Source organism: Delphinapterus leucas, chromosome 12 (assembly GCF_059928025.1).
Source record: "Delphinapterus leucas isolate spDelLeu-1000000601 "Yukka" chromosome 12, BTC_Dleu_Yukka2, whole genome shotgun sequence".
Lineage (NCBI taxonomy): Eukaryota > Metazoa > Chordata > Mammalia > Artiodactyla > Monodontidae > Delphinapterus > Delphinapterus leucas.
Genome location: NC_143140.1, coordinates 44,225,813 through 44,239,252, shown reverse-complemented (window position 1 = coordinate 44,239,252; position 13,440 = coordinate 44,225,813). Strand labels below are relative to the sequence as shown.

General features: G+C 43.9%; 1 protein-coding gene and 1 pseudogene across 2 annotated transcripts in view; one reads left to right on the top strand and one right to left on the bottom strand.

Annotated features, from left to right (window-relative positions):
- ATG5 (autophagy related 5) overlaps nucleotides 1-7,381 on the top strand; it is a 129,320-nt gene extending 121,939 nt beyond the window's left edge. The window contains exons 8-9 of one of the 2 annotated variants that reach the window (XM_089921625.1): nucleotides 6,674-6,796; nucleotides 7,365-7,381. In XM_089921625.1, the coding sequence (XP_089777751.1) occupies nucleotides 6,674-6,796; nucleotides 7,365-7,366 (125 nt within the window). In that variant the 3' untranslated portion in view covers nucleotides 7,367-7,381. Of the gene's footprint in view, nucleotides 1-6,673; nucleotides 6,899-7,364 lie in introns of those variants that run through there. The other variant, XM_089921624.1, reaches the window with a different exon arrangement.
- On the bottom strand, nucleotides 3,511-6,659 carry LOC111168111 (small ribosomal subunit protein eS1 pseudogene; annotated as a pseudogene).
- Nucleotides 7,382-13,440: the final 6,059 nt, after the last annotated feature.

The window sequence follows — 13,440 nt, the reverse complement described above, 5'->3', positions numbered from 1 at the left end:
TCTCCCTCTGGGGATTCTGCATGGCTATGTAGCTAACAGTTATTGAGTGTTTACTACAGTGTTCCGGGCACTGTTCTAAGTGCTTTTCAGGTATTAACTCATTTAGTTTCAGAGCTGTATGAGATAGTTACTGATATTATCCCCATGGGGAAACTGAGGCACAGGAAAATTAAGTTACTATACTAGCATCATGAGGTGGGCAATAGATCTAGGATTTAAACCCAGGTGGAATGGGCCAGGTCCACACTCTCACCCACTTCCTGCAATTGCCTTAGCTTTCCTTTGGTCTCACAACAGAGTGTAAGCTCCATGAGGGCAGGGACATTCTTCTCTTCATCCTCTTACCTCTAACGATGCCTGACATATTGCAGGGCCTTATTGAATATTTGTTGAATGCGTAAGTTTCTAAAGCTTCTATTTGAGTAGGTTAGGAAAAGCTTCATTGAAGAAGGCTTTTGAGCTGGAACTTGAAGAAAGGGAAATTCTTTTTTCAAGAAATTGGGAAAAGAGGGAAGGAAAGTGAGATACAGATATAGATATTCATACAGAGAGAGGTATATGAATAAAACCTCAGAGAAAAGATTGTCCAATTGAGCTAAGTCACTTGCAGGAGAGAAGGAAAGATATGACAGGAAAGGTCTGTTCTGAGAAGATTATAGAAAGCCTTGAGTACCAGGCTAAGGAGATGAGATTTTATTTGGTGTGCAATGAGAGCCACTGAATATTTTTAGTAGTTAGATCATATGTTTAGAGTAACCTTTTGAGATGATGACTCTGGTAACATCTTGTAGAGAGGTTTAGTATAGGCTGAGTCTGGGAGACCAATGAGAGAAAGGCTGCCGTGATCGAGTCACTAACATCTCTTGACCATCACAGTAATCTCAAAAATGGAGTTCCTGCATCCACTCCTGGCCCTGCAATTCCTTTCTCCATCTGGCAGCCAGAAAGATCATTTAAAGCTTCAGCTCAGGTCTTATGATATTGTGATTTATAATAAGAAATACATATTTGGTCTTTCTGTCCTTTCCGGCCCAGAGCTCCTAAAACTGGGAATTTCCTAGTGATGAGAGCAATCACGATATCTTTCGTTATGTTATTGATGACTTTTGAACCACACCTAAAGATGGGGGCTGGTTGCTGGGAGAACCAGTCATGTGATTAGAGGTTTGGAACTTTCAGTCCTACCCCGCCTTGACCTCCAGGGAGGAGAAGAGAGGCCGGAGATTGAATCAGTCACCATTGGTCAATGACTTAATCGGTTATGCCTAGTTAACGAAGCCTCTGTAAAAACCCAAAAGCTTCCCCAAGCTTCCTCGTGGGTGAATTCATGGACATTTGGAGAGAATGGCGCCTCTTCCCACATACCTTGCCCTATGCATTTCTTTTATCTGCTGGTTCCTGGTTTATATACTTTTATAATAAACTAGGAAACAAAATGTGACTCTGAGTTTTGTGAGGGGTTCTAGCGAATTAAGTGAAAAGAAGCGGGAGTGGTGGGACCCCCTGGTCTACAGCTCTTGGTCGAAGGCCAGGCAGCAGCGTGGGCTGGCGTTTGGGGTCTGAGGTGTGGCCGGAGAGAGGAGGCAGTCTTGTGGGACTAAACCCTTAGTTCTGGAAGGTGATGCTATTTCTGGGCAGATGTGTCAGAATTGAGTTGAATTGTAGGATTCTCTGCTGGTATCTAGAAAATCGCTTATTGGTGGTGTGGGGAACATCCCCCTCCCCGGACGTTGACGTTGGTACAGAACCATTTTAGGTCCATTTTCTCCTCTGCTTGAAATCTTGAAATGGCTTCCTGTTGTCTTTAGGGAACTCCAAAATCCGTACTATACACAGGCTTTGCAAGATCTGGCTTCTCCCCAATAGATTTATTCCCCATTACTCTTCCTCTTCTTCATGATCCAACCATACTATACGTCTTTCAGATTCTCAAAGCATGAAGCTCTCTATTAATACAAACTCTTGCCTCGACTATTCCTTCTCCCTGGAATGTCCTCTCCCACCACCCGCTTTTGGTTGCTAATTCCTACTTATCCTTTCTCTCAGTTCCTCAGGACTTTCCTCTGTAACTGCACAATCCCTTCCTGGTAGGGTTGCTAGATGTAGCAGATTAAAATACAAGATGCCCAGTTAAAGTTGAATTTCAGATAAACAAGAACTAATTTGTGGTATAAGTATATCCCTTGCAATATTTGGGGCATACTTCTACTAAAAAAATTTAGTTGTTTATCTGAAATTTATCTTTAACCGGACATCTTGTATTTTAACTGGAAACCCTGCTTTCCAGCTAGATTTGGTTATTCTCTCCCCTAGCTCACTCTTTACTTTTCCTCAGTATTTATCTCCCTTGTATTCATTGATCCACATCTGTGGTACCTGATAGGCTGTAAGTACCATGAGGGCAGGGATGAGTCTTCTTTGTTCACCAATGCCTAGCACAGTGCAATGGCATGTCATAGGCCCTCAATAAATATTAAATGAGTGAAAACAATAAGAGGCTATTAGAGTTCTAGAGGGAGGCCAGGACTGAAGATACTGTCTGGGAAGTTTTCTGTGTGGAGGTGACCTTTGAAGCAGGAACAAGTGGAGGAAGGGAAGAACACAGCAAAGGTATGGAGTGGAAAGAGAAGACCCTGGGCTAAGCTGAGGGGAATGCCCCTGCTTGGGTGGCAAAAAGAGGAAGTAGGGCCAGAGACAATAGAGCCAGAGAAAGAATTCATAACCTGCAGAGGGATCTAGGGAAGTCACAGGGACCAGGCCTTTGGATTTGGCAGTTAAATACTTGGGACCTTCAAGAGAGCTAATTCGGGTCTGATAGCTGTCAGGTTGCATGCAGACTAATCTTGAGAAATTTAGTGATGGGGAAAAAAAAGGGTGTAGCTGAGCTGTTAACATGGTGGGGAGAAAATGTGTCTGTGTGTGTGCGTGTGCATGTGCGTGTGTGTGTGTGTTTTATGCATCAGGGAGACCTCAGTGTGATCATAGGTGAAAGGGGAGGAATCAGTGGAAAATGACAGTGGTCATCCTGGAGGAAGGAGTGATAGATGGTCTTGGCGCAAGTGGAGGGGGTGGACTCATAAAAGAGGAAGGATGTTTCACAAGTAAGAGGAGGAGGGTGGGACCAGTGATTATTAATTACAGTCATTTCTGATAAGTGTGACTCTCTGGTCTCAAAAAATAAAAAAGTCACATTGTCCTTATTACTAAAGATTATATCCAGTGTTCACTAAAGAGTATAACCTGAATTTGAACATAATTAAGGTTTCTTAGCCCAGCAGCTTTTTGAACTGTGACAAGCATGGGAATCACTGCCTGTTTAAATGCAGATTGTGAAGAGGAGGTGGGACAGGGCCTGATGTTCTGCATTTCCAACAAACACCCCAGGGATGCGGTTGCTGCTGTCTTAGACCTTCCATCTTTGCTTCCAGGACGCTTTTTTTTTTTTTTGCAATGGCAGCTGAATGTAAATGTTTTACATTGGCCTAACCTTGTAATGGAATTTATGCGAGAAATACTGAACACCCTTTCTTCTGAAGTTAGCTGAAATAAGGTTGAAATACATCTTATCACAAATGTGTTCTAGTTTTAAAGAACTCAAAATGCTCATGTGTATCTCAAACATTAATTTTCTCAGTACTAAGAAAGGAGTTGTCTTCAGAATTTGAAACCATATTGTTTTGGAATATTAGAAAACGAAATGGCTTAAAAGCAGAATGTGATCTTGATGAAATATTTATCTGTAGTGATTATTATTATTTAAATTTTATTTTATTTTTGGCTGCGTTGGGTCTTCGTTGCTGCACGCGGGCTTTTCTCTGGTTGCAGCGAGCAGGGGCTACTCTTCATTGCGGTGCGTGGGCTTCTCATTGTGGCGGCTTCTCTTGTTGTGGAGCACAGGCTCTAGGTGCACGGGCTTCAGGAGTTGTGGCTCACGGGCTCTAGAGCGCAGGCTCAGTAGTTGTGGCGCATGGGCTTAGTTGCCCCGCGGCATGTGGGATCTACCTGGACCAGGGATCGAACCCATGTCTCCTGCATTGGCAGGCGGATTCTTTTTTTTTTTTTTTTTTTTTTTTTTGGTACGCGGGCCTCTCACTGTTGTGGCCTCTCCCGTTGCGGAGCACAGGCTCCGGACGCGCAGGCTCAGCGGCCATGGCTCACGGGCCCAGCCGCTCGGCGGCATGTGGGATCTTCCCGGACCGGAACAGGAACCCGCGTCCCCTGCATCGGCAGGCGGACTCTCAACCACTGCGCCACCAGGGAAGCCCGGCAGGCGGATTCTTAACCACTGCACCACCAGGGAAGCCCTATAGTGAATTATTGATCAGTTATTTTTTTGAGGGATAATACTGTTTGTTGATTCACAGGGACTTCTCAATCTTTTCTACAAGTGTTTTTAGGGTATTAGTATGATTCATTATTAATGGTCTAGATATACTTTTTAAATGTTAACATTTAGCAAAGTAATGCTTTTTTTCACAAATAAGATCTTTTATTTGTCATCATTAAAAGTGTAAATTTTAAACAGATTCGTGTACTACTGGCTCATATCCACCAGCTCGTTCGACTTTAGCACCTGTCTTATCCGCAGAAGCTTTTCCAGAACTACTACCTTCACCATGTGACACTCCATGAGTTTTCCCAATTCAAACTTGGGCTTCTTCAGCATTTTTACTTGCCTAACGAAGACATCATAGAGCAGATAAGTAGACTGGCAAGCCTTTTCTATGTCTTTTCCAATGCTGTCTGGAATCAATTTATTGACCACTTCTTTCAAGTCATTTGTCTTCACCTCTTGGGTCATGGTTTCCATCATCTTCTTCCGGATTTGGCAGACCTGTTGGTGCTGGGCATAAGAGGTCTTCCGTATCTGACTGTTACATTTTTTAGTAAAACCCACACAGAATAGACGAAGCAAATAACCATGGGTAGTCTTGACACCAATGTGAGCTTCAACCGTGGTCTGCCATTTTTTGACCATGGAGCACATTTTCTCACAGGTAAGATCCATGCCATGGAAATCAGGCAATTTTTTGCCCTGAACATCTTCAGTAATTAGCTTGAATTTTCTAAATGCAACTTCATCATTCTGCAGATCAGCAAGGCTCACTTCAAAAACAGAATCCGGGGGCTTCCCTGGTGACGCAGTGGTTGAGAGTCCGCCTGCGGATGCAGGAGACACGGGTTCGTGCCCCGGTCCGGGAAGATCCCACATGCCGCGGAGCGGCTGGGCCCGTGAGCCATGGCCGCTGAGCCTGCGCGTCCGGAGCCTGTGCTCCGCAACGGGAGAGGCCACAACAGTGAGAGGCCCGCGTACTGCAAAAAAAAAACAAAACAAAAAAACCAGAATCCTTAAGGTCATCAGATGTGATTTTGATTTCTTGAGTTTTTGTGACTAGTGTTTTCCCAATATTTCTTATATTTACACATAGCTAGTGCTTTCACATCATACCAATCTTTCTTAGAAAATGAGTCAACCACTTTCTTCTTGGCTCCCTTTTTGCCACTTTCGTAAGGTGCTTGTTCTTGCCAACCACCGTGGTGCTGCTCAGAGAGCCAAAAAGCCAGCGTAATGCTTTTTAACAGAAAACTGCAATATAATGTAAGCATGCTGTTTACAAAATAACTATAGGACTTATTTTTTAATTATTAATTCCTAGTTTTGAACGCATAAACTATGATGAATGTCTTCCTCTTTCAATCCCATCAGCATACTTCTGTCACTTCATGTAAAAGTTTATTTGAGATGATGTTAAAAGCCAGGACTAGACAGGTGGAATAGCCTGCCTGTCACCCGACGTGGGTCAGATCCTGCAGAAAGCAGAGGCTCAAAGGTAATCAAGCATAGATCAGAAAAGGAGATTATTATAACCTGAAGACAAAATTCAAAATTTTCTTCCTCTGGAATCATTTTTAAAAGTTTCGGGACTTCCCTGGTGGTCCAGTAGTTAAGAATCTGCCTTCCAATGCAGGGGATGTGGGTTTGATCCTTGGTCAGGGAACTACGATCCCACATGCTGCAGGCAAGTGAGCCCACGCGCCACAACTACTGAGCCTGCATGCTCTAGAGCCCGCACACCACAACTAGAGAGCCCACATGCCACAACTACTGAGCCCGCGTGCTCTGGAGCCCGCGCGCCACAACTAGAGAGAAGCCTGCGTGCTGCGGTGAAAGATCCCACACGCTGCAATGAAGATCCCGCGTGCTGCAACTAAGACCTGACTCGGCCAAATAAATTTTTTTTAAGTTTTCTTCATTTGTAATACTTTGTACACGTGCAAAATGCAAAAGGTTCCAAGCGTGTATGGTAAAAGTCTCCTCCCTCCCATGCTGTCTTCACAGAACTCCCCTTTGTCAACCAGTATCTTGTGTCTATTTCAGAAAACAGCTTTACTTTGTATGTTTAATATTTCATATTAATACATATAGTCTGCACTATTCTTAATAGCTACATAATTGGATATGATTTTTCCATAATTTCCCCCAAATTTGAATTTTTCTTCATAAAGAAAGTTACATGCAACTGAATATATTGAGCATTTAGGACCATTAAGGAGGAATGTCAGTAGATGCCTGCAGGGAAATTCAACATCCCTCTAAACTGTTTCCTTATATTTGTAGAGACCGTATCAAAAGCTTGAAGCCCCTGCTAACTCTCCATTCTTACAATTCTAGGGGCCCCTGCTGAGTTTAACAGGACGCTAGAACAGAGCAAAGAGGAGATGCCATTCACTCCTTCGTATCAGCAGACCTACCGGTTAATACCATCAAGAAATGCTCCAAGGCACTTCCATGCCTGTGGGTGAACATTAGAACCATTCCAAACCAATGCTAACATCTGCATGCTTTCCAGAAGACCTCTGATGATGCAGAACAATCATCACCATGTACAAAATGCAAATCCAGTGGGCACCTGGGAGACCTCACATGACAGTAGAGGTTCTGGAGTTCAAGTGGAGTTCCAGCAGGACTTTGTCTGTTTATCTAGTCTCTCATCTATTCAATACACATTTATGAACATTTACTGTGTTCCAGGCACAGTTCTGCTCCTAGGGGTATGAGAAGAGGGACAAGGTTCTTGCCTTCGGGGAGCTTACATTTCAGTGGGGAATAGCTGGCTCCACCTCACCAAAGCCAGCCAGTCTTTGTCTTCTTTCCTCATTCTGGTCATTGCTTTCTCTCATTACCAGCTCTGCCCCACCCCTCCACCCACCCCCCCCCACACACACACACACACGCCTACCCTCTCTAGTCAACCTGCAAACCTGCATTCTCTGCTCTTCGTTTCGTCACCCCGGATGCCTTGCCTGTGTATATGCATCTATTCATCTCCCATGTGTCTAAGTGTCTTCTTTGTGCCCAGCAGGATTGGAAGCGCTTTGTGGGCACTCCATAAAAGTGACTGAATGAAGGCCCGGCTCTTGGCATTAAGGCTGAACTTTTTTTAAAGTAAGCTTTTAATTTTAAAACGTTTTTTTATTCACAGAATAGTTGCAAAGATAATGTACAGAGTTCCCGTACACCCCTCAGCCAGCTCCTCCTGTCATTAGCACCTGACATTACAATGGTATATTTGTCACAATTAATGAACCAATACTGATACGCTGTTATTAACTAAAGTCTATATCTTACTCAGATTTCCTTAGCTTTTCCACTGATATCCTTTTTCTCATCTAGGATGCCGCACCACAAGTGGTTGTTGTGTCTCCTTAATCCCTCTGGTCTGTGATAGTTTCCAGTCTTGTTTCTCATGGAGTTTTGACAGATTTGAAGAGCTCTAGTTAGGTATTTTGTAGAATGCCCCTCTAGTTGGGTTTCCCTGATGCTTTTTTTATGGTTGCACTGGGGTTGTGGGCTATTGGAGGAAGCCAGCAGAGGTGAAGTGCCCTTCTCACATCTTGTCGGGGTACATGCCATCCACATGATGGGACAGTAAAATCAATCTTGAACACCTGGCCAAGGTACAGTTTGCCAGCTTTCCTCACTGAAGGTGACCCTGTTCCCCTTTTACCTACTCTGTTGCTTGGAATCAAGTCACTAAGTGCCTTCCCCCTCCCCTCAAGGGGGTAGGGGGTGGGGAGAATTAAGCTCCACCTCCTGGAGGGTAGTATTTATGTACATCATTTAAATTCTTCTGTAAGAAAGATGTAATTCTCCCCCTCTTCATTTATTTATTTAGTCAACCACTTATATCAGTATGGACTCTCATGCATATTTATGTAAAGATTTGGGTTATAATCTGATACTAGGCTATTTATTTTGCTGCTCAAATTGTTCCGATTTTGGCCATTGGGAGTTCTTTTTAGGTTGGCTCCTGTGTCCCTTTGACATGCCCCATCCTTTTGTTTTTTGAGTATTTCTTTACTTTCTGGCACTACTGTATATTTCCTGCCCCAGCCTTAGAATCAGCCATTTCTCCAAGGAACCCCGGTTCCTTTTATTGGGGAGGCCTGTTTTTCAGTCCAGACCTCAGCATCACTTACCCACCCACTCAGTCAGCCTGTCAAGGAATACGTAGGTATATTCTTCTCTCATGCTGATCATTGAACCAGATGTGGGATATACAGTGGGGAACAGAGCATACAAGTCCCTGCCTTTAAAAGCTAGTGATGTGGCCTACGAGACAGACAATGAGCAAGTCTCAACAAAGAAATACGTAATTATAACTTTGATACGTGCTTCAAAGGGAAGGGACATGGCCCTCAGATGAAAAATAACCTGTCAGGGACCTGGGTTGCATCAGGTGGCCAGAGAAGCCCCCCATGGGTAGCTAACATTTAGATAGAAAGTAGATGAGAATGATTCAACCATTCAAAGAGTAGAGGGAGGAGTGTTTTCAAACTGCAGGTTAGTGGGTCATGGCTAGCTTTTTAAAAAAAAAACAGAACATACCAGAAGTATTATCATGTAAAACTAATGTTGCCTTTATTTATAGGTTGATGTATTTACTGGTTCATGGTATAAAATATTTCTTACAGGGGAGTATTGTCAAAGAAACAAGTTGAAAGCAACTGTTTTAGGAGGAAATAAAGGCAGATTGAAAGCTCTGAAAAGAGAAAAAGCTGTAACATACTTGAGGATCTGAAAGGAGGCCAGTGTGACTGGGGAGTGAGCCTAGGGTGTGAGAAAAGGCTGTAAATGTAGGGAGGTGCGCAGCCCTCGAACAGGGCCAAGGCCCAGGAAGCCTCGGTATTTTCATTAAGGAGCAATGGGAAGTCATTGGAGGGTTTCAAATGGGGAAGTGTTGATATTTAAGAAGATCTTTTAGGCTCCTATGTGGAGAATGGAAGGAGAGGGCAAATGAGGAAGCCGGAGCCAGTCAGCGAGAAGGGTCGTACAGAGGGAGGCCCAAGCAAGAAGAGTCACTAGGACATGCGTTCACATTCCATTGTCAGTCTTGTACTCCCAGCCACTAGAACAATGCCTGGAACACAGAAGACCTTCAGTGTATACGTGTTGAATGAATAAGTTACATGATTGTAGTAAAGACGGAGAGAAGTGGTTGAGTCAAGACATGTTTGGAAACTGGCAAGTCTTGCTGATAGATTGGGTCTGGGCAGAGTGAGAGCCCTCCCTCACACACTGCACCCCGCCAGTGCTGACATTTGCTTTCTTTCTCTGCTTTGGGCAGTTACAGGATCCTTTAACTGTTTAGGCTGTGTTTCTACCTCTGTGCTTAGTCATAGTGGCCAGAAGTGGAAATAACAGAATTTTTCAAGAGAAACTGAGATTGAGTAGAATCACAAAAAACAGTTCTTAGCACAGATTTTCAGACCCACAGATTTTATAATCTTTGATACCAAATCTCTGAAATTCTGTGAGCGCCAATCACTAGCAAATAAAGATCCTCAGAGGGGCACCAAACTTCCTGGTGTTTTAGCATTCTGACAGGGAGCTGGCTGGGGGCCGAGGGTAATCGTGTATAGCTATGTGCCAAAGACCCTTCTCCCACCCGATTTTATGTCTTATTAAAATATACTGTGGCCAAATCCTTTCTTGATACTCCTTTTCTTGACAGTGCTGATGCCTGAGGTCTGCAGCTGGCTGCCCACTTGGCCACTGGCTTCCTCAGCGGAGGGCAGCCACCTCCTGTCACTGTGGAGGGACTGGGACAAGGACAGGCCTAGACAGAGCCAACATGGAGCAGAAAACAGGAGGAGCCAGACCCCAGGAACAGAAAAATGTGAGTCCTCTCTGGAAAGTCGGGCACCAGAGATGGGCGTGCTCCAGAAATGCTGATTAATTTTGAAGGGTTGGTCCTTTTGGTCAGATGGGTTTCATGCTCTTGACTGAGAAACGAAAGCAACCATCAGATGCTACTGGGAGTGATGCCAGTGGTGTTTGCATTGGTTAAGAATTTTCATATGGCAGAATAACAAACTCAAACTGGCTTAGGCAAACAAAGGGATTGTGTTAGTTTATGGCCTGAGAACTCCAGCACGCAGTCTAGAATTTAAATCTTCCTCACGATACCAGCTCCATGTCCGTTTTGTTTAGAGCACTGCCTCTCCTGTGTGTCGGCTTCATCCTCAGGCTGGCACTTCTCTTGGTGGCACAAATGGCTGAGGGAATTTTGAACCTTGTATTCTCCAATACACCATCCAGGAGAAGGGGGATTGTCCCCTCTGGTAAACCCACAGAGGGCTGAGGAAGCTTTTTTTCCAGAAGCCCTAGGAAACATTTCCTCAAATCCCACTGGCCTGAATCGGGCTGTGTGCCCACGCCTGAGCCAATCACCATGGCCAGGTGATGGATACTCTCTGGCTTAAGCACATCAGGGCTACCCCTGGGAGCTGGATGTATCCAGCTGTTAGAGAAGGGGGAGACAGTGAGGGCATGGGTGGTTCCCTCAAGGCAAAATGTGGGTGCTGTGGCAGGAAAAGGGAGGAGAGGGACGCTAGGGAGGCAACCTATGTATGTTTACTACATCAACATCATTATTATCGTGATAAAGGCCAAACTGGAGGCAGTGCAGATATAGATAAGGAAACCTTTGTTCAGAACCCCAGTTCTGCCTGCTTCTAGGTGAGTGACTTAACCTCTTCAGGTCTCAGTTTCTTTATCTGAAAAGATGGGGATGAAAATACCTCAGGGAGGGTAAAATTCATATATCTAATTATGTCATATATATATATATATATATATATATATATATATATATATATATATATCTCAAAATATATCAGGTTATATATTTGAAAAAGTAAAAACAAAATGAGGTACTTTTTGTATTTTCTCAAAGTGGCAATTACAGTCAGTCCTGTAGAAGCCAAGACTGAGCCCACGTTTCAGCCTAGTAGGACGGCAGGTGGAAGGAAGGCTTTCCTGGCCACCCAGTGTTGGGCAAGTCAGGGCCCATCTCGTGTCTTCATGGCGAGAAAGAAGTTTCACTGGTTCAGAACCAAACTTAAGCAGCAGGTGTTCAGGGATGGGGTGTTGAAGTTTCAGCTTTGATTTTTCTATGAAATCGTTCAGGTTACTAAAATGTCGGCCCTATTCTCTTGTTTAAGAACTGGTTTCATTTCTAATGACACAGCACCATCATGCCATTCCTTGATTTAGTCACGAGAACCAAAACTAATGTGTGGCTAGTTTCATGTCGTTTTTATAGCAGTTAGTACAGAGAACAACAGGCTCTTGTAAAAACAGATGTATTTGCTATCTGTTTCTCTATCTGCTGCCTCTCAGGCTCAAAACCCTATTTCTAAGATGGCGTGGTCCTCTGGTTGGGCCTTGTGGGAGAGGCTCCTGTAAGCTGCTCTTCTCAGTGGGAAACCTTTTCATAAGAAACAAGAGTCCCAGCCCCCAAACATTATAAGAATTGTAAAGGGGTGTCAGAAAGAAACCTTTCACCTTTTGAGAGAAGATTCGCTTGGCATTAATGTCTACTGTGAACCCAGAGGAGAGGGTTTTATTTTATTTTATTTTTCTTTACATCTTTATTGAAGTATAATTGCTTTACAATGGTGTGTTAGTTTCTGCTTTATAACAAAGTGAATCAGTTATACATATACATATGTTCCCATATCTCTTCCCTCTTGCATCTCCCTCCCTCCCACCCTCCCTGTCCCACCCCTCCAGGTGGTCACAAAGCACCGAGCTGATCTCCCTGTGCTATGGGGCTGCTTCCCACTAGCTATCTATTTTACGTTTGGTAGTGTATATATGTCCATGCCACTCTCTCACTTCGTCCCAGCTTACCCTTCCCCTCCCCATATCCTCAAGTCCATTCTCTAGTAGGTCTGTGTCTTTATTCCCGTCTTACCCCTAGTTCTTCATGACATTTTTTTTTTTGTAGATTCCATATATATGTGTTAGCATACGGTATTTGTCTTTCTCTTTCTGACTTACTTCACTCTGTATGACAGACTCTAGGTCCATCCACTTCATGAGCCTCTGTAAACTTCTTCAAGGCCTTGTGGTATTAACATGAAAAAGTGAGCATATATTTAGCATTCCTGGAAAAAGCATGGCCTTCCTATTAATGCTAATACTCTCATAATGACACCACAGCCAGTCTCCTCACAGAGGCTTTATCATCTACAGAGTCTCTATAGGCAGGTTAGATAACAAATGTTTACAGATGAGGAAGCAGAGACATTGATGGCTTCAGAGAGAGAGTGTTGTGGAATTTAATTAGAGTCCTGGGCTAACCTCTGCTGTGTAATTGCTCGATCTCTCTGTGTTTCCTCACATATAAAATGCAAATAATAATAATAATAAAATCCCTCATGGGCGGTAGTGAGGATCATGTAAACGAATGCATGTAAAGTGTTTACACCAGCACCTGGCACATAGTTTTCACTCGATGAATGTTTGTTGCTGTAATTATCATTACCTTCACTATCCTTTTTTCTCAATCGCAAGTTAAATGACCTTGCCTCTTTGACTCACACGTATACAACCTACCTACTGGGTCTCCCCCCAACCTCAGTTATTCATTTGATCTTGATCTCAGTCTGTTGAATGTTGAATATTGAACTGAATTTCATGTTATGTGGATCCAACTCACCTGGGAGACCAGATTGGGCAGTTATGCCTCCTGTTCTTTGCTTTGATTCGGAGCCTGTGCTATGCTGTAGTCAAGCCCAGGTCACCTTCTTGGCCCAGTTTTAAATGTTTCATCCAGTTCAGCCAACATCATTTCACTTAATTCCTGCATTTAAAAAAATTTCCACATGAGAACATTGTCAAGAAAGCCTTTCTGTAGTTCATTTCTTTTTTTTTTTTTTTTTTTTGCGGTACGCGGGCCTCTCACTGTTGTGGCCTCTCCCATTGTGGAGCACAGGCTCCAGACGCGCAGGCTCAGTGGCCATGGCTCACGGGCCCAGCCGCTCCGCGGCATGTGGGATCCTCCCAAACCGGGGCACGAACCCGTGTCCCCTGCATCGGCAGGCGGACTCTCAACCACTGTGCCACCAGGGGAGCCCTGTAGTTCATTT